The sequence below is a fragment of the Temnothorax nylanderi genome, unplaced genomic scaffold (assembly GCF_030848795.1).
Source record: "Temnothorax nylanderi isolate EJ_2023f unplaced genomic scaffold, tnyl_v1.0 TNYL_tig0119_pilon, whole genome shotgun sequence".
NCBI lineage: Eukaryota > Metazoa > Arthropoda > Insecta > Hymenoptera > Formicidae > Temnothorax > Temnothorax nylanderi.
Genome location: NW_027249181.1, coordinates 433156 through 456444, shown reverse-complemented (window position 1 = coordinate 456444; position 23289 = coordinate 433156). Strand labels below are relative to the sequence as shown.

General features: G+C 41.3%; 1 protein-coding gene across 9 annotated transcripts in view; it reads right to left on the bottom strand.

The window, feature by feature from the left end:
- The window catches only part of By (focal adhesion protein tensin), a 172951-nt gene that overhangs the window by 72068 nt on the left and 77594 nt on the right, over positions 1-23289 (bottom strand). The window contains exons 1-2 of one of the 9 annotated variants that reach the window (XM_071713037.1): positions 7654-8056; positions 1869-2355 (exon numbers count right to left, since the gene is read on the bottom strand). The exons of 6 other annotated variants lie outside the window; for them this stretch is intronic. In XM_071713037.1, the coding sequence (XP_071569138.1) occupies positions 1869-1916 (48 nt within the window). In that variant the 5' untranslated portion in view covers positions 1917-2355; positions 7654-8056. Of the gene's footprint in view, positions 1-1861; positions 2356-7653; positions 8057-23289 lie in introns of those variants that run through there. 2 more of the 9 variants (XM_071713036.1, XM_071713043.1) reach the window with 2 other exon arrangements.

Sequence of the window (23289 nt, the reverse complement as noted above, 5' to 3'; positions counted from 1 at the left end):
AATTTATGTTTCACCCGATATGTGTTCCAGACTGAATCTCGATGCGCGAGGGACCAAATGGGGGCGCTTTCGTGTGCGTCGATCGTACGAGCTCACATAAACGTGCACGATCGAGACTAACGGGCCGCGCTGTGATTTAGCCTCCGTCTTTCATGACGTTGCGCTGAGAGTGATCCGGCACGATCAAGATCGTCAGATACGTCCGTGGCATTCATGTGGCGATCCGGGCGATCTACGCGGAGGTCGACTACCGGATACGGTACAGCGGAACGCGTGCGGGACGCGATCGTTTTCATCGTAAACAAAGGCGCGGTTTAAATAGCGCTTCAGTTAAATCGCGATTTATAGCGGATAAAGCGCAATGTTGCGAAACAAAACTCTCTTCCGACGCCCGCCGTTATTCATAATGAATCGTATGGTTCGTATCATGACGTAGTGAAAACTCAACTGTTTATGTCGTAGAATCATTTAGATTCATAAGATAATATACCAGTGAAGTTTTCTCCGTCTGTAATTTAAAACGTTAATTAATTTCAGTTGCATTTTAAACGGAAAAGTGCTGGCCTACTTTATAATAATGTTAAAAAGTCACCAAATAATTTCAATTTGACGCTGTTCAATGCCAATAAATGCAAAATGAGTTTGCAATATCTCACAATAGAAAGAGCAGTATATCAATATAATTTATGAATCAAAATAAATTAATCTCGACAGATTTTCAAACTTATTAATTGCTTTAGGTATATATCATAGATTTAAACGTCATCAGAACATGATTATTTTTTAAAATTTAGTCTAACTTGTAGTAGTAATTATAATAACAATTTTTAACGCATCATCCACTGCTAGGAAAAGATCTTTCATTATCGGCGGACCGCCCTTTCTCCCTATATTCTGTTGAATTGCCTATCGCGATCGCTCGAGAAGATCGACTGTTATCTATCATATAATCCCCACGCGAACACGCGCGGTCGGCTCGAGCACGCGGCGGAAATTGATTGCATCGCGGCGGTAATGCAACGCGGTGCAGTTCCGCTTTTTGTTCCCTGTTATCCGCGGAAGGGTTACCACGCGGCGCGGCGCAGCGACGTCATCTCGTTTGCGTGCGACGTCGTTCCCCCGCGAATTAAACGCTTCGCGAAATTTTTCAGGATCAAGTGTCCGTCAGAGCGTGAAAGCGAGCGCGCGCGAATTTCGCGGCGGTGTAGTACTTCGAGCGTGGCGTGCAACGTTATCCGAATACGACAACCGAGACAACACGCCGCTTCTCTAGTTGAGGTTTTGCGGGTGCACCGCCGGGAAGTTCTTGGAATTTCGCTGTAATTCGAAGCGTGCTGACAAGTGGGATCACGGCGGACCTCGCTGTCGTATTTCATTGCTTACTGTTCGCACTTTTCGCATTATTCGCCGAAAAAAATGATGCCGTTTCTAAACTTGTCGACGCCTGAATTAGCATTATCATCGGTAATTTGAAAACTTTCAATAGAATACTGTTTGTTTTAATTTAAATAATTTTAAGTAATATGAATTAAAAAGGAAAGTCAGAAAATCCAGACAAAAGTAAGGTATAAAACATGTATTATATTCAGAAGAGTAGCTCTCTCTCCTCCATTTTCTCGAAAGCCACGTCATGACGCGTTCGTTATTCCCGCGTCATTAAAATGAAATACGCTTGACGTGCCGACGAAGTGTTGGCATGCCAATCGGACTCGGTCTGTCTTCGAGCGACGATGCCGCGCGGGCTAATCGCGCGATCGCAAAAATCGCGGGGCGCGCGTCGAGGAGGAAGCGATTGCGCGCCGAATTGAAGTCCCTTCGATGCCGCGCGGCGCATCGCGCATCTCCTATCGAGCGATCTTACCGCGTACCTCGTCGAAGAGGTCGTCCAGTTCTTTCCGTGGTATCTTGGCCTTCATCCCGCGAGCATTCCTCGCGTCGGAGCTTCCCCGACGTCTCTTTATCTCGACGCTGCGCGGAAGAGACCGAACGAGAAGAAATGTTGATGGAGAGGAGGACCAGGAGAGCCCGTTTCCTTCAAATGTCACGAGCCGGACCCCTGTTCTCTCTCTTGTTTCTGCGGTTGATCTCGAAAGATGCTCTTTCTTAGACACATAAATAGTCGATGACGCGTAAAGTGCGAGAGAAGGTCGCGCGATAATGGCCACGACGACGCGCGGCCGGTTCTGCACTCTTCATCGTCGGGGACGCCGTCATTGCACCAACCGGTCCATCATTCATCGCCGCTGCTCAGTCTCCATTCGACTAAAGCGTGTGTGTTCGGAGCAGCTCATACGAAATTACACTGACACATGGCACGTCGCATCCGATTCTTCATTCGGCTTTTCATCGACATTTCTTTATCAAAAATTAATAATTGATATATTACGACCACAGAATTATACACAATGTTTTAATGTTTTAATATTATTGTTATTAATTAATTATTATTATCAATTTATGATAATTGGAATTTATATTTAACCAGCATTCAATAAATTGAGAGAAAATTTGTTCGGTGGAAAATGTACGTGAAATATAAATATCTTTAAATATAAATAATTCATACGTAATATCTCGATAATTACTGATCGTCGATAATGTATTCGAAAGCTGGCAGCGCTTTTCGTGCCGACGATATTAAGTATGAAAATTTATTGGCCCATTCCGCAAAGCCGTAGTAATATTTTTCTTGCGTCCTGACTTCGACGTTACAAATCCACGCCTCGAATTCGCGTGACTTCGTCGATAAACCGCGGAATCCTTTCAAGAACTTTGAAAACGACATCAATTCGTCACATGTTCGTTCGCAGCGCTTGACATATTTGATATTCGAAATAAAAGAGACCTTGAATACTATTTATATCCACCCACGATTCTTTCAGAGATAGAAAATTTCTTATTCAACAAAAAGATTAGTGTCATATTAATCGACAAATAGATTATTATTAAAGTTACTTCACTTAAAACATAGCTTATTTATCGTGTTAAATTTAATTCAAAAGAATTAATAAGTTACTTTTAAATGCATTTCATAATTTTGATGCACAACGTCCATCGACTTATATAAATATTCTCTTTTGCTGAAACTATTGCCTTTAAATCGATAACATTCAAACTACTGAGGAGAACAAAAGTACAAAGGTTGAGCAAAAAAATACCTTCAAACTACAAATGGTTTTACGTGTTGGAGCACTTAGCGGGAAAGCCTCCATTTTCGTGTTCAAACCCTTATTCTCGAACTCGTTTCAACGTCCATACGCCGAATGACCAAGGGCTCATTGCTCTTTCTCTCCAATCGGCACTTCCGTTCGCGGTGTATCGTGTTTCGAGCACGTACTGGATTTCGAGCCGTTGTAAGGATATCGATATATCGGATGCATAAAATGTGTACGGTTTCTCGGTGACAACGATAGAGAACGGCCACGGCGCGGCGATGTTCTCACGACACACGGTGTCCGATCCTGGCCGATTACGATCTCTCGGTTTCTTTTCAGCGTGCCGCGAGGATTTCCGCGTGCCATTAATCTCGCGGGTTAATGTTAATGCGAAAATGTTCAGTCGACCGCCGCGCCGCGCCGGGTTCCCAGCAGTCGTCCCCCAGCAGATCGTTGGAGGGAGCTAATAAATGTTTCCCCGACTCCACGCACTATCGCGTAGACAAATGCGAGTTATGAATTACGCCAGTGATAATAATAATAGTAAAAGTCACCGCTTCCTGTGAGAATTCGCGATGCATTCTGCTCGCGTTCGTAACGGTATAATTGTGCTCCACAATTTCGCGTTTAAATTTCTTTATCCGCCGCACGCGAAACTCCAGTCGTAACATCAGACCGAATGACTGGAAGGATATTATATCGCACGCGTTGAGCGCATTAAACCAACCATCCGCCTATCTTTCGTGGCGCGTAAATGACACCGCACGCCCGATGCATTCGGAATGATGCCCATTTCTAGCTTTTAACAGGCATCGCGGCGAAATAATCTCTCCTAACTTTTCGTCCCGACTGGCGCATCTCACGCGCGAACGGTTATTAAACCAACTATATGTTTACTCCGACGTAGTAAACACCTCCGGCGAAGCTATTCAAGTGACTTATCTGGCTAATATTTGAGAGCCGTTGCCATCGCCAACGCGGAGATCTTTCACGAGATGACACGACCTCCGCATTTATCTGTCACCCGCGCGGCCTCGATTCGTTAGACAATCGAGAGGGAGTGAGCGTTAAAGGTTCCGGGCGTTCGGAGTTACCTTTAATATGTCGAGGGAGAGAGAGCGAGGACTTTCTGTTGCCGGCTTTCGAACGATCGACGACAGTGCGCTTTAAAGTACGTATACGGACGTGGTAGACCATCAGGCGAGGGATTCGAGAGCGAAGCCGGACGTCTCCTCTTCGCAGCATCGCTTCGGGGAGGATAAACGACCTGGCGCGCAAGATCGAGATTATACCGACAGCGAAACCTCGACATTTGTACGGCTCCGATTTAACAGAGGAACGCTCTCCTTTTTTCACCGACCGACTGTATTGTAATCCCCGGATATTCTCGACTGTGTGCAGTGAACTGCAAATAACTGCGTAAAAAATTTTATTCCTATGTACGTAACATTGGGGAAAGGAAATAGAAATAAAACAGTTTGGTGCAAAGTTGAGATTAAAAAAGATTTATCATCGTTCGAAAACAAATTGGATATTAATAAAAAATCGAAGCTTCTATTAACGCCATTGGAACTGTATTTAAATGAACAATAAATTCTCTCACGGTATTTTTTAAATTTCAGAATTGAAGACGAGATAAAGCGCGTTAAAGACAGAAGCGTTCGTTTTCATGTTCTAAACATTTATTTGAGGAATATCGCAAATAATAATAAAATAGTAAAAAGACAAACTTTGTGAATTAGAAATAAAGTGAGTCTCTTTATGACAGCGGCTAACGGAGATAAACCCGGGGTATCACTCTTTGTTAGACCGAAAATTGCAAGCGGAGATCTTCCATTTCCTGAGCAAATGAACCCTGGTGGGAGATTACGAGCTACGAGCAAAACCTCTGCAACGTCCATATCAACTCCGGGTCCAGCTATGCGCACACGGCCGTATACCCGCTGTCGCCGTTTGTTCACGAAAGAAAATTCAGGTTACATGTCTGGCTCCGCTTCGTGCTCGTGCTACGAAGTCTTCTCTTTAAGCGATCGGACCGCGCACGTTTCGCGAAGCACATCGGCCAAAGGATACTACCACCTCGGGTACCGTTTCTCACGGCGCGGCGTGCTATCGGCGTGCTTTTACGGACCAGATATGTATATATACGCGCGGCGTTTATCGGGGCCAACAATAAACCGTAGAATTTCCACCATTGCGATGGTACGACGACCGGGACATGACAGTCTACGGGGAGAGCGAAATATCGTGTTGCCGCGTGTTTAAATGAGGGTGTCGATTCTATCGCGGGACACGACGCGACATGACGCGACGGGACAAAGTGCTACAGCGGTTTAATGCTACGAGAGATTATCGCCAATATCTCGCTGAAACGCGACAAACGTACGGTGAAATTATTATTTCGGCGCAAAATTGTGTTTGTATTAATCAGAAAACCGATTAACAGAATAGAGTTGATTGCATATATTCTCCATGATAAACCGAAAATTGGAATGCAGATTTATCGCATTTTTAGAAATCTCTATAATTTCTTTTACTTTAAACAAATTATCGCAAGTCAATGATATCATTTTATATAAAAATTATAAAATCGATTAAGCTTATATAATTTGCGATATGTTTGGTACATCCCGATGGAAGTATAATAATGTATGGGCCGTTGTTGTCCCAGCAGTATTACATTTCACTGACACATTAGTAACGAAAAGGTCAATTGATGATTCTAGTGGTCCAGAAAGGTCAAATGAGCACGGCGCACAGTGACATATTCCGCATAAAATATGTTCCCAAACTTATAGTATGTAATTTCAATAGTAATTATGCAATGGGAAACATTTTGTAATCGGAACTGCTTCATTATTATCATTATTACTCCATTGTGCAGTGGCAGAGCCATTTATGACATAAGATAAGCAAACAATCATCTTTCTCACGCATTGCTACTAACTTATGCTACGTGTCGCTGAAACACGTGAGAATGATCACGTGTAAAGCAGTCAGGAATAAAGAAGCCTCTATACTTTCCTTTTACATGAGATACTATCATAGCACATGGTCTTCAATTTTCCAGAAATTTAAAACAGACAAATGTATCCGATCTCATGGTATAAGATCCTCTTTAGAAAATTAAGTACATTTTATTGTAATGATTGTAATTGAATTATTAGAAAAAGAAAAAGAGAGAAAGAGAGAGAAGATATTAATTTAATTTCACTATGTAAATTACATAATGAAATTAATATATAAATCTTTTCTGCCTAGTTGTAATAAATTATTTACATAAAATCGTTAGTGCTATTATCAAATGGAAATCTGTTGCACATAATGATGATACTTATTGTTACTCAAATTTTTTAATTTAGAGACTATATATAATATATCAACTATTATAAATGTAGAACAGAAATCAACGTTTTAAATAACAAGGTTGCGTTTCACTCTCGTCTATAATTAAACTCTGAAGCAGGACGCAGGTTTCATGGACCAATAACTTCCTCGTAGGATAATAACGTCTCTCAACAGTAATTCAAGATCGTCATCGCCCACGCGTCTGTTACGCATCAGCATCAAAGTATGGCTGAATGCATAAATCTGTCGGACGATAACCAGCCGGATATAATCGGATTATATTCTCTTTTCGATTCTGCCAGTTTCGACCACAACTTTATCACGTTACGGCCATACAAATATTTACATAATTATATCGGCCTTTGCACTTTGCGTCATAACACGTGCAATCGGACGACACATATGTCTGGCGTTTTTGTTGGATGTAAGAAATCGATATGAGATTCATCGGAGACATTTGAACCAGCATAACTCGACAATAACATTTGTAAGAAACTTGTTAATATGCGCTTTTAAGTTTATGAACTTTATATCGAGAATGATATATGTATATTGTATAATATTATTCTGCTCAAATGTCAGTGTACAAGAAGACAAATAAAATAAACATGTATCAAATGGAAATAACTCTCTATTACAATCCCTCTACATCATCAGTATAAATTTTGTTCTTTTTCGAAATCTTTTATTCATTTTAGGAATGCAGGTGTATCAAACTAACATTACTTAAAATAAATCCGACATTAAAAAATTGTTTTAGATGTTGCGCGTTTTAATCTCTATTGACTGTTTCTGATTTGTAAACTTTATATTACACTATTACACAACTTTCTATTACATTATTAATGTAAAGAGATATAAAATTTATTAGATAGATAAAATGTTGACAATAATTATCGAGATATTTTTATCTGATATCTGTTTTTTCTCTTTATTTAAGTTGAATATTTTTAGCTAATGTCTATTTTCTCTTTATTTAAATTGATATTAAATGACATGAGTATTTTCTGAAGACACAGATGCGCGTGGTTGTGCTGGATTTAAAGAATTAAAATTAACTGTAAAAGAAGATATAACTAATCCCTAAATATACGCCAAAAATCCTCATTCTGCAAACGCCACATGGTTCTAAAAGAAACTCTTTATTTACAGCGCAACTCACTCTCGCGTATGCACCAATGCAAACTCTGCGTTGCATAATAAACACATATACTTTGAATTTAATTTCACAAATTTATTCACAAACACTAATTCCACAACATCAGTAAGAGATGTCAACTCCATGTGCCGAAATAAAACTTGATTCAGAGAAATCTTTCGAGAAATCGAGCGCAGTTTCACGCGATGTTAACGCGAATTTCGTGCGAATAAAAAAGATCGCTCCACTTTTGCCGAGATGATCGGGTCCCGCGACACCTCGAACAAATCCCTGGATCTTTTCGCCGCCTATATTCCTCTATCCCTATATCCGTATTTCTCACGCGCGCTCGCGTACGCTTGGCGTACGTGCGCTCACACGTGTGCACGTACGCCGACTGGCCGCTGTTGTGCGCATACGGCGAGTCGCGACGCTCACGATCCACGCTCACGAGTCACCGAGAGACGTGCGTCGCATGTTCCGTTCTCCGTGAGCACCTCTCGGCGTGCTCTTCGTCTTCTCGCCGTGTCGTACCGACGTCGTAAGGCCGCTCGCCGAGGGAGTGGGAACCGACGGCAGAAACCGCAAAAGGGGATCTCTGCCAGAGCTGCAGCGCGGGGCGCTACCCCCGGCTTGCGTAACCCGCTTGCTCATGATATGCAAGGATATGGAGAATTGAGATGGGAAAAATTCCTATTTCCTGTTCGATTGGAAGTAAAAAGCTGTCTCGCAATAGTGATATCAGAGAATACGAGAAGCGGAGCACTGAACTTTTTTTCAATCTCGGACATTCTCCGTTATTCGCGAGCCATCCGAACGGATAGGAGTGATCGATCGGATGCAATCGGCTGATGTAAATTTATCTCGGAGACAGATGGACATGTATGTTTTGACGAACGAAATAAATTCAATACCGCTGAAGATAATATTTGATCGAAATATCGGCGATGTAAAGCTGAATGTTTTGAAATTGTTTATAAAAAAAAAGAGAAAAATTTCCTTCTCGTTTATATTTCTTACGTTTTATAGAAACGATTTAGTTTTGCTCGAAAACAACTAGCTAGTTCTATAAATAATGCTCACTGTCGCATGATTCACTGAACACATCCGGCATGATGTCTATAGAGATCATATTCGATTAATTTTACTTCTGACCGGTCGACTGTGAACACGCAAGCAAACTGGCATATAGCCAATTAAATAATGACTTTATAAGAAATTCGACTAATTTTTGTTGCAAATATAACTACAATACCATTATTATACTTTTGTTTATAATAAAAAGTTGTGTAAATATACATAAAATATAAATAAATTAATTAAAATTTTAAAAAGAAATTTGAACAGCAATTACAAAATTAACTTAAAAGATCCGGTAGGCTTATCGCAGCAATTTATTTTATCATAAGCTTAGGGCTCTATGTTACCCTACATATTAAAACTGTAATTACGATAGTAATTGTCCACATGTGTCACATACACAATATTTAATTCTAGATCGTGAGATCATAGACTGTTGCAAACGCATCAAGAAAGTTTGCTGCAGCGATGGCGACGAAGGTCGCGCGTTTACGTTTGCGTATTCAATAAGAACATTCGACGCAGTTGTACCGAGATAAATTACAACAGCGCGACGGCAGTAAAAACGCTTCTTCGTTTAACGTTAAAGAGTATTACTATTTCAGTAGATATCTTTCAAGTTTATGAAACCGATAAAGTTACACTGTGAACTTGAAACCGACGATAACTGTGGCCAGAAATAATCCGATCAGATGCAATCTATTTTTGCATTCAGATCAATGCTGCTTTTATTTATTATGGTGCAAAATCTCTATCCTTCCTAATATTATTTAACATTAAGTCGTGCATTAAGCGTAAAACTTATTTCAGTACTACAATTTAACCCTTAGCCCGCATACGTTTTTTTGGCACCTTTACGCCGCAAACCTGGGTCGTTTTCGTCCTGACGTTTTTTTTTAGTGTTAAAGTGTTACAAAAAATCTGAAAAAATTCATGGAGGTAATTCAAACCTTCAACTTGAAGTATCAATCATAAAATTATTAGCAATTTAATTTTTTCACATAATTTTTATTTAAAAGTGGAGCAACTACAACTACAACTGGTAAAATCATGTTTTACTAAAAAAATCATAACTTTAAGACAAATAAAGATATCGAAATGAAAAAAAAAGGAAATTAAAGGGGAAAAACGTATCTTTCATAAAAAAAATATTGCATGCAATTATTTTGAAATGAAGTGCTTAAGTGTTCGCCGCAAACCTCGTTTTTTCAAGAATTACGTGTCTCCTGTGACGGCCGGAGGGGGACTGGCGCCTTGAAACTCGGTAGGCGGGTTCTCGGGGAGCATAACTTTTTTTACGGAAGCGCAATGGCGCCCTCTCTACCCGTTTTCAAAAGTTACAACTACATTTGATTTTCGCCCGGACGAAAACGACCCAGGTTTGCGGGCTAAGGGTTAAAATATTCAAAATATGCTGAATATATAAGGTATTTGGTTGCAATTTTTTATTTTACTAGTATAATTTTGAGATATTTTCAAAATTCACGAATATCAAAAAATCAAACTGCCAGAGATTTCCGCACATATCCGGAAACATGATTGACGTGTTTCGGAACATTGTTGAAATTCGCGAAGCCGCGAGGTACGACGCGGACGTTGATGTTTATCGTCGCAACGACGCAATATGTATATGCCATCTGCGCTTATATAACGATGAAACGGACGCGTGATTCGTCGCACGTTAAAGTGACAACGGTGATATCGGCGTAAATGTAAGATAACAGTCGAAGAAGTATTAGGCGTCGCAGGTGATCCCGCGCGATCGCAATCTTAAACGATCCAAGTTAATTAGAGCTGGAGCGCGCAGTCCGTCCTAATTCGATGTTTAATTAATCCGTTTATCGATGCGGCTAATCTCGCGCCACCGGCTTTACGTATGAGCGTCACGTGCCCGACCGAACAATGAGTCTATTATGGCAAATGGAGTTTCCTGGTCGCGACGGTTGCACCTCATTGGCGTTTCGCTCATAAACGTCAATGACAGAAAATCGCTGAATATGTTTTATCAGATAAGAAAAAATAGGATTTTACGTAATCTTGAAACGATTAGCATGACTCGCCGCCGTCGCGCCTTATCTGCTTCAATTAGTTTCTTCAAGCGGAAGCGACACGATATCTATCTGACAATGAGTCGAGGTAAAAGACATAAAAATCGAATTAAACAATAAGTCGCGGATTGCACTTTGTCGTTTGCAATTAATCACAATGAAGTTTGGGCCAAAGTACACGACGTGAGTAATGCTGACAAACCTGACTCCGCGATGCAAAAATATATTTGATAAAGATAGCACGTATTGTGCGTATAGCTAATGGAATATGTCAGATGAAACGTAAAAGATTAAACGGCTCGGGCAGAACTGTCTTCAACAAGCCCATTTTACATGCAGCACTCTCGTAGATATCACCGGTATGCAAAAGTGAAGCGAGGAGAAAACGAATCGGCGAGTGCGAGGGCTTAAAACAACCGAGATTTCCGTCAAGATTTCAACGATCTGTCGGCGGAGAGCGAGCTGAAGAGCGCCGGAGAGCGTCGGAGAACGGCGAGGAGAACATTGGAGAACGTGGGCACGACGCCCACGCTGTGCTGTGCCGCGCACAAAAGTGCAAGAGTAAAAAAAGTTCGTAGGATATCCCCACGAGGAAAAGGAGCACCGCGCGTCCTACGCGGCCGCGCCGCACCGGTAACGCGAGGTCGTTTGCACGAAGCGAGATTTGCACGTGCGCTCGTTTCTTCGCGTGCGAACGGGGAAGATTCGAGGGGGACTTGTCCCCCATCGACGACAGCGTGTCGGTGCCGGTCGTGCAAGGACGGCGGACAATGGAGCCGCGAAGAGGAAGACGATCTGAGTTATGAGACGTCGCATAATTGCACGCCGATTGGCCCCGCCGAGGAATGCAATTTGTCTCTCAGCTCAGCGGCGTGTATTTGCGAAAGTAATTAAGATCGTCGCGAGGCGAGGTCGCATCGACTCGCAGTATAAACTGCTGATTGCGCTTGAGTTGCGTCATTCCGAAATGCTTTTAGTTCGCGCGCTAGACGGACGCTTTAATTAATCGACAATTTCGTTCGAGCACATTGACATTGTCTATTTCGATTGAAGTACGTTTCGCAGGAAACAGTACAATAGATTAACAATAACACGAAGCGAGGAGAATCCCCTACTTAATTTACGAAAGAATACGGAAGAGACGGAAAAATTTAAAAACTTTTTTTAAATTTTTAGTTTTATATATTTCAATGTTATATACTCCGATATTTTACGGCAAAATGGGGCGAAAATATCAGAGATTAGATATCTTTGCTACATTTTTCAAATAATCGTACCGTCTAACAGCATGTTGTTATGCAAAAGTGGATCTTCAAGTCGGAGACAAGCGCGACCCATTTGGTTTCTGCGAGTTCCTCGCAAGATCGCGGTATCTTCCCCGGCGTATCGTCCCGGTTGTTAAGTCGCTGTATCGCGCGTCATAAAGTCGAGCAGCAGCGTTTTCACGAACGTTATCGCCGCCACGTGGTGCAAAAGGTGCGTGCGAAGCCGAGTGTTATTATGGCTCAAGTTTTAATGGCTCCGTCGAGCTGCTCGCGTATCAGCAGTGTGATACAACGACGGTGTCACGCAATCGTTCGGCAAATAATCCGCGCGTCATGTCGCATTATACAGAGTTTACCGTAAGCTGTTTTATATTTCCTACCGACGGTCTAACGAAATGCGTAGTTTTTAAATCAGAATAAGTAATAAATATATTTCTAGCTATCAAATTCTTCGGACTAGCAAAAACAAACTTTAATACCGTTGTTAATATTTGTGATTTCTACAAAATATTTTGTCGGATGTACATTTGTTATAATTAATCTCAGATTCCGCTACTTGTTAAATTTTATTTTTCATAATAATTTATGCTATTCATGGTGTTCTTGTCCGATCGTTGAAGATGCTTGATTTCAGCTCGATGTCCCGAAGGTCGACGGAAAGGTAAACCAGAAGTTACAGCTTGTGGAGCCAGGCGTAGTGGGCACTTGAAGCACAGCACTCTCCCACCGATCGGCCTAGCCGGTCAAGCAGCCACCCACTTTAGCCAACCACCCACGTGGGCACATAAGCAATGCGCACACAGTTCCGTCGTGTGTTTGCATTCCTTCCCCTACGATGTCGTCCGGCCGGCCACTCCACCAGAGTGTACCAGCGTGCGCGTACGAGGAGAGGAGAAGAAAAAACCGGAATGTCGCAAAGTCGCCGTAGAAATTATTGCTTCCAGTTACTGCCGTCGCTACCAGAATATTTTTCAGCGAGCGAATGGCTTTCTCGCGTCCCCCCATACGCGTTACACAAATACGCGTGAACAAATGACGCCTGGTTTCCCCTCAGCATAAATACTTCAGATAGTCACTGATGACAACGTTTGCGTGAAATATTAAGAAGCGTAGTAAATTCCTGAAAAGTTCCTTTTAAAAAAGGAATGGTATACTGTAATGCGTATTATGCGCGGGAAATGGATGTGTTAAAAATTTAACAAACTCGTCCCGAGACGCGCATGAAGGGAAGAAGTCCTACAAAACTCTATCCCCGGAAGAATATACGAAGTGTATCAAAAGTTCTGCGGAGTGAAAAGAGCAACAAGTTTTCATGAAATTTCCTCTCAAAATTCCGCGATACCTTGCTCTTTCAAAACTTTTTCGTAGCCAGGGACATGAGTTTTATTAAATAGAAAGTGGATGTGCTTCCCTCTAACTTGACAATGTTACAAGGGTCTTTCTGCTTATCTTACTTGAAGTTACATGAAATATGCTCCAGAATCTCACGGAATTGCATTCAAGAAGAAAAGCGATCGAATTTTGTAAGACCTTATACAGTCTCTCAATGCCTTCCACAATAGTCAATGACTCCAGTACAGGACAGATCGTAACTCGATTCGGGACTAACTTTACGAGTCCCTGCACAGGACGCCCGTAAAACAGCCATTGTAAAACAACGATTCGACAACATCCGGTCGACCCGAAGGCAAATGATAAGCTCCGTCTCTCTTTAATCGACAAAGTCAAAGCCGGCCGCTAATTAGAACAAGCATTGACGCGGAATGAATGGACGCCCGACAATGTAGGCGGTCCCTTATCTTCGTAGTACTACGAAGTCTTTCCGTGTTTACTCTCGATAAGCCGTCGATCGATAAGAAGAGTTTACGCCGATGCTGATCGCCTCACTGACCCATATACACCGCGCGCGCGCGCGCGCACAAGTTGCACAACGAATACATATGGGGCTTCATTGGGAATCGTTTCAATTTCTAAAAAGTCTGATGTCTGAGAATACGTTTGAATGATTTACCATATAATCGATTGTCAGCCAACCCGCTTTAGCATAAGATAATAAGATATTCTGACTTTTCTCTCTCGGCTTATTTGCGCCCTGCGTCAAGCATGTATAATCTATCTTCGATTAAGCGGACACGGAATTAAACTGATTGCGGAATAATGGAATAATACTCGTATCAGAATGCAGGTGCAATTTTGATCGCGAAGCTTGCGACACTTTTATCCCAAGATGCGAGATAATATTTAGAATGTATATACCAATTTAATAAACAGCTACTATAATGAGATAAAAATAGGAGAACTTGGCGAATAGATTATGAGAATACAGAATATCTGGTATTTAACGCTATTCGACTACTATGTAAATTACGGTACGTATGCCATACTTCAAAGCATTTCGCTTTTCATCACCGATCTAAAACACTCATCAATGCGAGAGCACTTTGTTCCAGCATGTTGGAGTGTCTTGAATATATATGCAGTGTATCGAGAGGATCAGAAGAAAGCTTTCAATTGCACTTGACGGCTAACGAATTGTTGAGTGCCAAGTCACAAAGATGCTTCTTACCGAAGGTCTGATTTATCGAATGTCTATACAGCTTTGACACTATTATATATATTAGCTCATTATAATATTTATGTTTAACATGGACAAATTTGAATAATTTCTTTACGTACGTTACTATTATGTCACAGAAATATTTTGCTTTTTATTATTTCAAATTTTTAGAAGAACTTTCCAGTGTGAGAGGTGCTTAAGATTGGACCGACGTAGGATGAGATTGGCGGGCGAACAAGAGGAGGTGAGGAAGGACGAAGGGATGAGGCCAGTTGAGGTTATTCGCCGATGTTGTGGTAGCCACAGTTTCAAGGTCGCCGAGATCACGGCGAGGACGTGATCGCTGGACCAATCAAAAGTACCGTCGCATTACGCTATTTTTTGAAAAATATTCTCGATACATTATCTATTTTTATATTATTCCTCGCTACTCATACGTGCTTTGAAAGCTGTGTACATATATAAAAATATGAAAATGAAGAAAATATGATTTAATCCAATCAATTTACTGAACGAATAAAGTGTATTATTAACTATAAAAATTGTTAGTTCAATTTTGAAGTTTCCTTAATGTATCCTAATATCTCTCAACTCCTCTAATATGTAAACACAAATAATAAGAAGAGAAAAATGAAAGAACTATCGATAAAGATTCTTCTAATAATGTGTAAAACATATCACAGTCGCGCTGCAAATCTGTTTACTAAATAAAAGACTTAAGTAATAAGACTTGCTGCGGTATTTGCGCGAGATTTTTTTCTAAAGTACGCATCGGAATCATGTGGAGAATTTCTCGTATCAGATATTGCGCGATAATGTCCTGACTGCGTTCCGCGAGCGGCGAGTGTCGCGTGTTATTTAAAAATCACTTAACACGACACAAGGTGCAAGCCTGAAATATTTGCATATACCTTGCCGAACATACCTCCACTCGCCGTTTCTCATCTTTGGCTATGAGAGCCGGGAGCGCGGCGGATGCGCGACGCCGATTTAATAATCAAATATTATCGTTGACAGTCAGGGTCAGGGAAAAAGAGAAGAAGGAGGGAGGGATGAAATTAACATAACTGGCCGAGAAAGGTGAAAACGAAAGTGGACGAATCGCGTCGCCGGAAAGCCGCGCGCTACGCGTCGCGCAGCAAACGAGCTTCGTTACCTTTGCGGAATCTCGCGCGCCGGATATCGTGTCTCTTCTTAATTGGCGGGACGAACGAGCCAAAGAGAATCTCGTACCTCGGCATGAAATTTCTCGCCTTTAACCGCAGATTATTACGACCAAACGCGCGACGATTAATTATTTTTTTGAAAATGCACTGCCCTGTTACACCTGTCCGAGCCCCTGCGGTATTATTTATGCCATTGCATGTGCAAAAGGATTTACTACACTTAAAGGATGTAATTTAAACCAAAACCTTGAGTTAAATAACATTGTGTTATTTTTAACTGTCATGTCTGTCGAAATTTATTATTTTAACTCAAAACAGTATTATTTTAACTCCATTAATTTAGTTAAATTAACATTGTTTTAGTTAAATTAACGACGTGTTGAGTAGGAGCAGTGGCTTGTGCAGAAATAGTTAAAAGTGATTCAAATTGAATATGATACACCACGAATTTAACAATGTACACAGAAAAAAAGAAGTGTCAAATAATCAAAACTTATATACTTGTATATATACGCAATAATCTATAATCTTATAAAAACTTCAACTTTTTATTTCAACTTTTTTTTTCTTGGTTGAACTATATAAAACTTCGTTTAACTATATAAATGGCTTCGTTCAAGCAAGTTTTTTTCATTTAACGCAATATAATCTCATTTCAGGATTACAGATTGTATACGAGTATATAAGTGTTGATTTGACACTTCTTTCTTTTCTGTGCGCGGAATATAAAAGTTTAGAAATGTGTCTGATATAAGCAACAATCTATCTTATATCCTCTCTATCATATTAATGTATTTCACTAAAGAGGTTTAAATAGAAAAGACATTTAATATCCAAATTTAAACAGCTTTGAGAAATTTTGCGCCCGTAAAATCTTTACTGAAGGAGGGGCTCCCAGTTCGTCATAAACCTTATAATAATGGACTCAAAGTATGCAATTTCTAAAACACCCTGCATGTAACTGGCATCATTTCCTTTCGCGGACATGACGATTCGCGTGTGTGCATGCACGCGAGAGAAATCTCCGGTAACATAATAACAGTAAGTAAACGATAATGACAAGAGAGGTAATTCCCATCGTACTGTTACAGACGAGGCCACGCTTAACCGGAGTACACTGCACGACTTAATTGTATACGCATCCCAACCTAATACATGCAAATATCTCGCTTGTAATTATGCGCGCGCGAGCCGACGCACCATCGGATGCGTGCCGGCGCGGCGCGCGGCGCGCGGCGTCGATCATTAGCCGTCATAAAAGTCTATAGCGTTCGAATCGCCGCCGCTTGATTTACTAGCGTTAAATACCGGCTTACGCCCGACAGTCGTAAAATCCCAAAGAGGGCGGTTGACGACTTCTTCGGCGACGCAAGGTGGATAAGAGTTAAGCGCACCCACGCGTCTTCTTCCCTTTGTACGAGCGCTTCCATCCCACCGGGCGCCACCGCCGCCACCGTTGATTCGTAAGCGCGATAAGATGTCGCGGAGGTTGAAAGACGAAAAGAGGATCCAACGGCGCAGAAAAAGGCAGAAGATCGCGCGCGCACGCACCACGGCGCGACTTTCTCTTCCGCCTGGTGTTAAGTACTACGTCGACTACGTCGACGGAACAAACGGCTGTCGCATACTATCATCGGATGATTCCCTCGGGGTAGTAGAAACTCCGTACGCAATTTTACATCGCTACGGTACCACTCAAGTACGGAATCTTAGTGGTTTCGTTGGACAGCAACTTGGGATAGAGCAGTCACGAACTGTTAGTTAAGCTAGAACGAGTTAATTATCGCTCCACCTATTACAAATAATTTGATGCTTGTACTAAATTGGAATTCAAACGAGCGTTAATTATATATTTAAAAAATACGCGTACTATAATTTTGATAGAGTACGAATTTCAGTGTTTATTTTTAAAACGTGACTAAAATCTACTTTAGTAATCCTTTTAGAAATTTGTTACCGTTAAGACTGGGTAGAAGCTTATGATTTAATTTCAGGCCTCTTTCGAGCACCATATACCACCGTTGTTGCTGTGAATAGTTGTTAAAGCGAGGAGTACAGCAATTACACGTAATAACTTGTGATTATGCAAAATCATTCATTTCAATAGCCTTTATGAAATGTTATATACTCGTTAGTATAGTTAGTAATTATGCATGCGTTATGGTACAATTTGGCTTCAAGCGTAATTTCCAGCGTTATTGTTCTTGCATTTGCACTAAAGCCCGAAACATACGCGAAAGTAAAGGATGTAACAAAAGGATAACAACAAACGCGAATCTCGTGTCGCCTCCACTTCGATTTATCGGCAATTATAATTTATCGATGTCAAACGTATGACAATATTTCCGCAAAAAGAGACAAGTTTTATCGAGTCTTAGGGTCATATTTAAACCCCCCTGCAGTTCGAGGGAACGATTCAGTAATACTTGGAATATATCGTTAATTTAGCAGGCGCATTGCCGACGAAAAAAGCCGTCGCAAACGGCGACGCGTTCGTGGAATTCTATGGAGGCGTGCATGGGTTAACTTTGTGATATCCACCCCGACATCAACAAATTAACTGAGAGAGGAATTACTGATAAATGGCAAAACATTTCCACAAACCAACCGTGGATTCTTTGCTATACGTCGTATTTTATAAAATTTATAGACATCGATAAGTGATTTAGGAGCGAAAGTTGAGACTGCGATGCATGTTTATGCTCTTTGGTTCATAACATCTCTTAAATGCCCGTAATTAGTGTCAATTAAATTGTGGGAACCATTATAATGTAAAAAAAAAAAACAGCAATATCTATGAGAAAAGAATGTTACGAAATATGTTCTGTGTAGGATTTTTTAAAAAGAGGGTCTGCGAAAATTAATGTCTGACCCAGTGCCGTTACTACTACCTTCAATACTACTAATATTAATTTATTTCACTTTAACCTGATGTGATCATAGTTTTATATTATTGTACCAGTTAGTCGAGCAATAAAAGAATATTTTGGTTTTATATTATTATTCCTAATATTACAGCTGACTTCTCACAATAAATTCATCATATATGGAGCTGATAGATGTTAACGGCGCAATGACAAATCATCAAGAAAAACGACATCTCGGGCCTGACTTAATTTAATACACGCAACTGACACGCATCCCACGGGAATCATCGTTTCGCAAAAACGTTCAATTTTCCGCAGTCGCGTTTATCTCCGTCTTATATTTCACAGATAAATCCTTGCTTGTCGCAAAGTGTATCACAAATTAAATTCATACGCGCCTCCCGGGTACAAAACGTCGAGTTTCACCCTCGGTCTTGGACAAAGTCTATACGCAATCTATCACGGAGCGGTGAAAAGAGTCGAACGGCCACGAACACAAGCGCGCGCAATCTCTATCGACCTTGGAAGTACCCTCTTTCTCTCCTAAATCCATCCGTTCCGCTCGCGGATGTACGGCGTGACAGGCGGCGTGAATCCTCGCGCTCGCCGACACTTGTAAACGCGAGTTTAAGAGCGGCGCGAGGCGGGGCCGAGAGAAAGAGAGACACGTCAGGGACAAAGTGGCCGCGGTGTTCGCGGTGTAACGGCCGCGTTGGTTACCGGTTTGTCGCGCGAGAATGCCTACCGTGAGTCACGAACACACGTGCACGTCGCACATCGTGTGCACGGTGTGCTTCGCGCGTACATCGGCGGCTGCTCCGAGGCGGATCGCCCACGCAAGCGGCGGCAGCGGCGCGGCGGCGACTCGAGCGTGCAGGCGCGAAATGCGGTCCCTAATCTATGCGTGCATGCGTGCGTGCGTGCGTGCGTGCGTGCGTGCGTGCGTCCGTCGAACCACGAGTGATCGATCATCGTGATTACCTACGCGGCGGTAGGATCACCGATGACGAAGTGAGTGTGTTCCCTTCCGGGGGGCTGGGAAATAGGGTTGAGATTAAGATGAACGACGCTGTTTGGAGACGTTGCATCATTATTTTTGCAATCCGCAAAATGCATCGTCGAGATAGTTTATTAAGATCCATTAAAATATAGAAATTGCAAGCTCTTGTTGTGTGTAGTAGGAGAGAATATCTGTCGTTATATCAGTGATTATAAAACACAGGACATTGCATGACGAAAGTTATTCAGATATGCGAATAACGAAGCTTCGTTCTCAAAGTCGGTGTTTATATGCTACTAAAGTATCTTTCTCTAACGAAACTTAACAATAATTACAGTTGTAAACTAAGTTTATATTAAGAGGTGACGTTGCAGGGGAGATGGGAGAATTATCATTCCCTATTTCATCTGAAATTGCTGCTCGGATTCTGTTTACGATCGTTCTCAACACCAACAAGTGTCACTACCACTTCTGGTTAATACAACAATTACATTACGTGTGTACTGCGACAGACTCACAATAAATACTTCTATATCGACTTAGCTGGAATAGTATCTTAATATTTATGAGCGTACGGCGCTACCTATCACGCTCTGGGCGCTCCTTTCTCCTCTCTTTCTCTCATCTGGAGTCTCGTTCGTATACGTCGTAGAATCTCGCGGAAGCCTATCGCGATCAGCGCTGCGTTCGTCGAGCAGAGCGTGACTCGTAATGAAAGTTTGCAATTAGCGTCCTATGGCGCTCCAAGGAGTCATGGATAATAAGGAGCCCGACCTGACTAACCATTTGTTAAGATCTTTTAAATAACAGCCTGCGTGTAGCTCGAGGTGAGACAGGTCGGTATAACGTTACCACGCATATTTATCGTAAATAAAATCTGCACAAACAAACGAAACAGCGAAACTTCTGTGCCTCATCCCGCTTGATCTCGGTAACTTGGTAGAAAAGTTTTTATCGTTCTTCTTCTTCTTTTAGTACTTCAGGAGACTTTTATGTAATTACAGCGTAATTGCAGTTAGTTGTTCAAAATTATGTTTTAATGATGAATTAATGAAGAAATAAAAAAGAATACATGTTACAATATTCCAGAACGAAAATTATTTAAGGGTCCTTTCGCAGCATCAGAACACAGGCACGCAGCCAACAGACAGATTACAAAACAATTTAATACGATTAGACTGTCCGACGGGCATTTTGGGAGCGGCACTGTCAGTCTGCTGTCAAATTTCCTTGTCAGTAATAATACTTTGCAGGGGCAAGTCAAGGCGTTCCATTACCACCACGGCCAGCTCCCAACTGTTAAACTTATTCACACGGCACTTCGCATATATTTTTCTACCGGCGAATATTCTTTGCAACGACATTTGTAGCAAAGCATTATTGGCTGCTGTCAACAATAATCTGCTGTTCGTCTTCATAAAGTAGTGTTATTTATTAATCTTACTTGAATCGTTTATATCGTTATCATATCGATAACATATCGTTAATTTTTAATAGAGAAATCAATTACAAGTTTAATTTCAACAACGCGTGCACACAATCGAGGTAATCTATAATAAACGAAAAGAAAAATCGCTACTAATATGTTTTAAGTTCATTTTTCTTAGAAGTTAAGCTGACACGCGGAAGATGTATCGAGAGAAAGAACAATCTATAAATTTATAGTATGTTATTACTGTATTACATTATAAATGGAGTTTATAAATTACATAAAATACATAAATACTATTCGGAAACTTTTTCAAATTTACATACTGTTTCTCAATAAAGTTCTTTATCCTGTACATATATACATCTAGACGTTAATTTATTCTTTTTCATCTTATATTAGGCTATAATTTGCATCTACTTTTCTTCAACTCACTTCATTACACTATCACTCCTAAAAGTGCGTGTATATGAGTGTGTATGTGTGATGTATAGATGTATATATCTCCGCAGTATATTGAGTCTGGCTTCGTGAGTTTACTAAGCCCAAATGACTGTGTAGATCAGTCATCCCTGCGGGGATTCTGAAATTATAATTTTTAGGCTACATCAATCAATTGCGAGAATACGGAAATAAATGAGTATAAACACAATTATATAAAACGTGAAAATTATTGAAACAGATAACTGATAACTGAATTTTATCATTACACCAAAATTGCATGTGCAATTCATACAAATGTGATTTCTTGGTAAAATCATTCTACAGTGCGCACCTCTTTTAACAATAAGCCGTAATCACACTATACGGGTTGCGGGTTCGGTTACGGGTTGAGGTTACGATTGAGTGTTGGAAACCAACCAATCAGAACGAAGCAGGCTGGGTTGCAGCTGTTACAATTTAGACGTGAGCCTATTTGATCAATCTGCAACTGTTAACCGTAACGCCAACAGCAACCGAGCCCGCAACCCCCGTAGTGTGATTACGGCTTTAGTAGTCGAACTCGTCTTGAAGAGGAAAACCTTAGAAAAGCTGGAAAGTTATTTTGAACTCAAGTTATCGGCAAAGCTCCTGAAGCGATCGAGAAAAGCTCTCACCGGACGTTTCTCCTCGTTTAATCGTTTAACGACCGACAGACGTCTCTGTAGAAAAGTTAACTGCGGGCTCGAAACAAAAAGCTCCGAAGTACTGCTTAAAGGTGATCGATAAAATGCGAGAATGGCCGACACCGAGCGTTTCCGAGCGATTCAGCACCGGGTATCCGTTTTTCAGCGGCGACAATGGTTACTGGCACAATCGTAGATCTCATTAGAATGGAAAAAAAGTCTGCCAAATGGGAGACCAAATGCCTCTTTTGGAAATTATACTTGTCGTCTTTCCAACTTTCTTTACTCGACTATAAGAGGTAATATTGTTCGACAAGAATTATTCAAAGTTAGTAATATTAAACTTAGCAAGCCGAGAAATATGTAAAAAAATACAAAAGAAACGAGCTGGGTCGGCCACGTGACGCGAAGAAAAAGAAACGCCACGGAATCACGGGCGTATTTTCTCTTTCGTCGTGCCGGACCGCGCGCGATTCGATGCCCCGAAGTGTTAATAATGCTAATGCATTGACCTCGAGCGGAGCGTACTGGCGAGCGAGGCACATCAATATTCATTAGCATGGCTCGTCGTGCGCGCCGAATAATTGCGCTCGGACCGGCCGGCGCGGGCGCGGCGGCGCGGCGGCGCGGCGGCGTATAACCCACAAACCTACAATACGCACGAATGTGTCGTTGCGTTTTACACGCGTAACATAATGTGCGTGCCCGCGTCTTCGTCCCGCTGAAAGGATTCCCTTTTTGGCATCGCGCAAGTATTTACACACTTACGACATTTCCGTTCTTTGTCCTGACGCGGCGACGTATCGTAACGCCTGATTAATGACGAATATCAGGTTCGTTGAGAAGTGAAGCTCCACAATACTCGTGCCAATAAAACCCAATCGCAAACACATTCGTTGTGACGGGGCTCGTAAATTCTCGCGATGAAATGACTTTGCCGGGATTGACGTTGTCCAAACACGATGGGAACAATCGGAAACTCAAATTGTATAGTTCCAAAACTTTCAAGAGATAATGGTTATTAGAATGAATAGCCTTTTTATGTTCAAAAGATAATACAAGTTAATTTGTAATAAATGAAACATTAGATATCTTCTCTCACAAGTTTCATTATGAGAGTTCTCTCACAA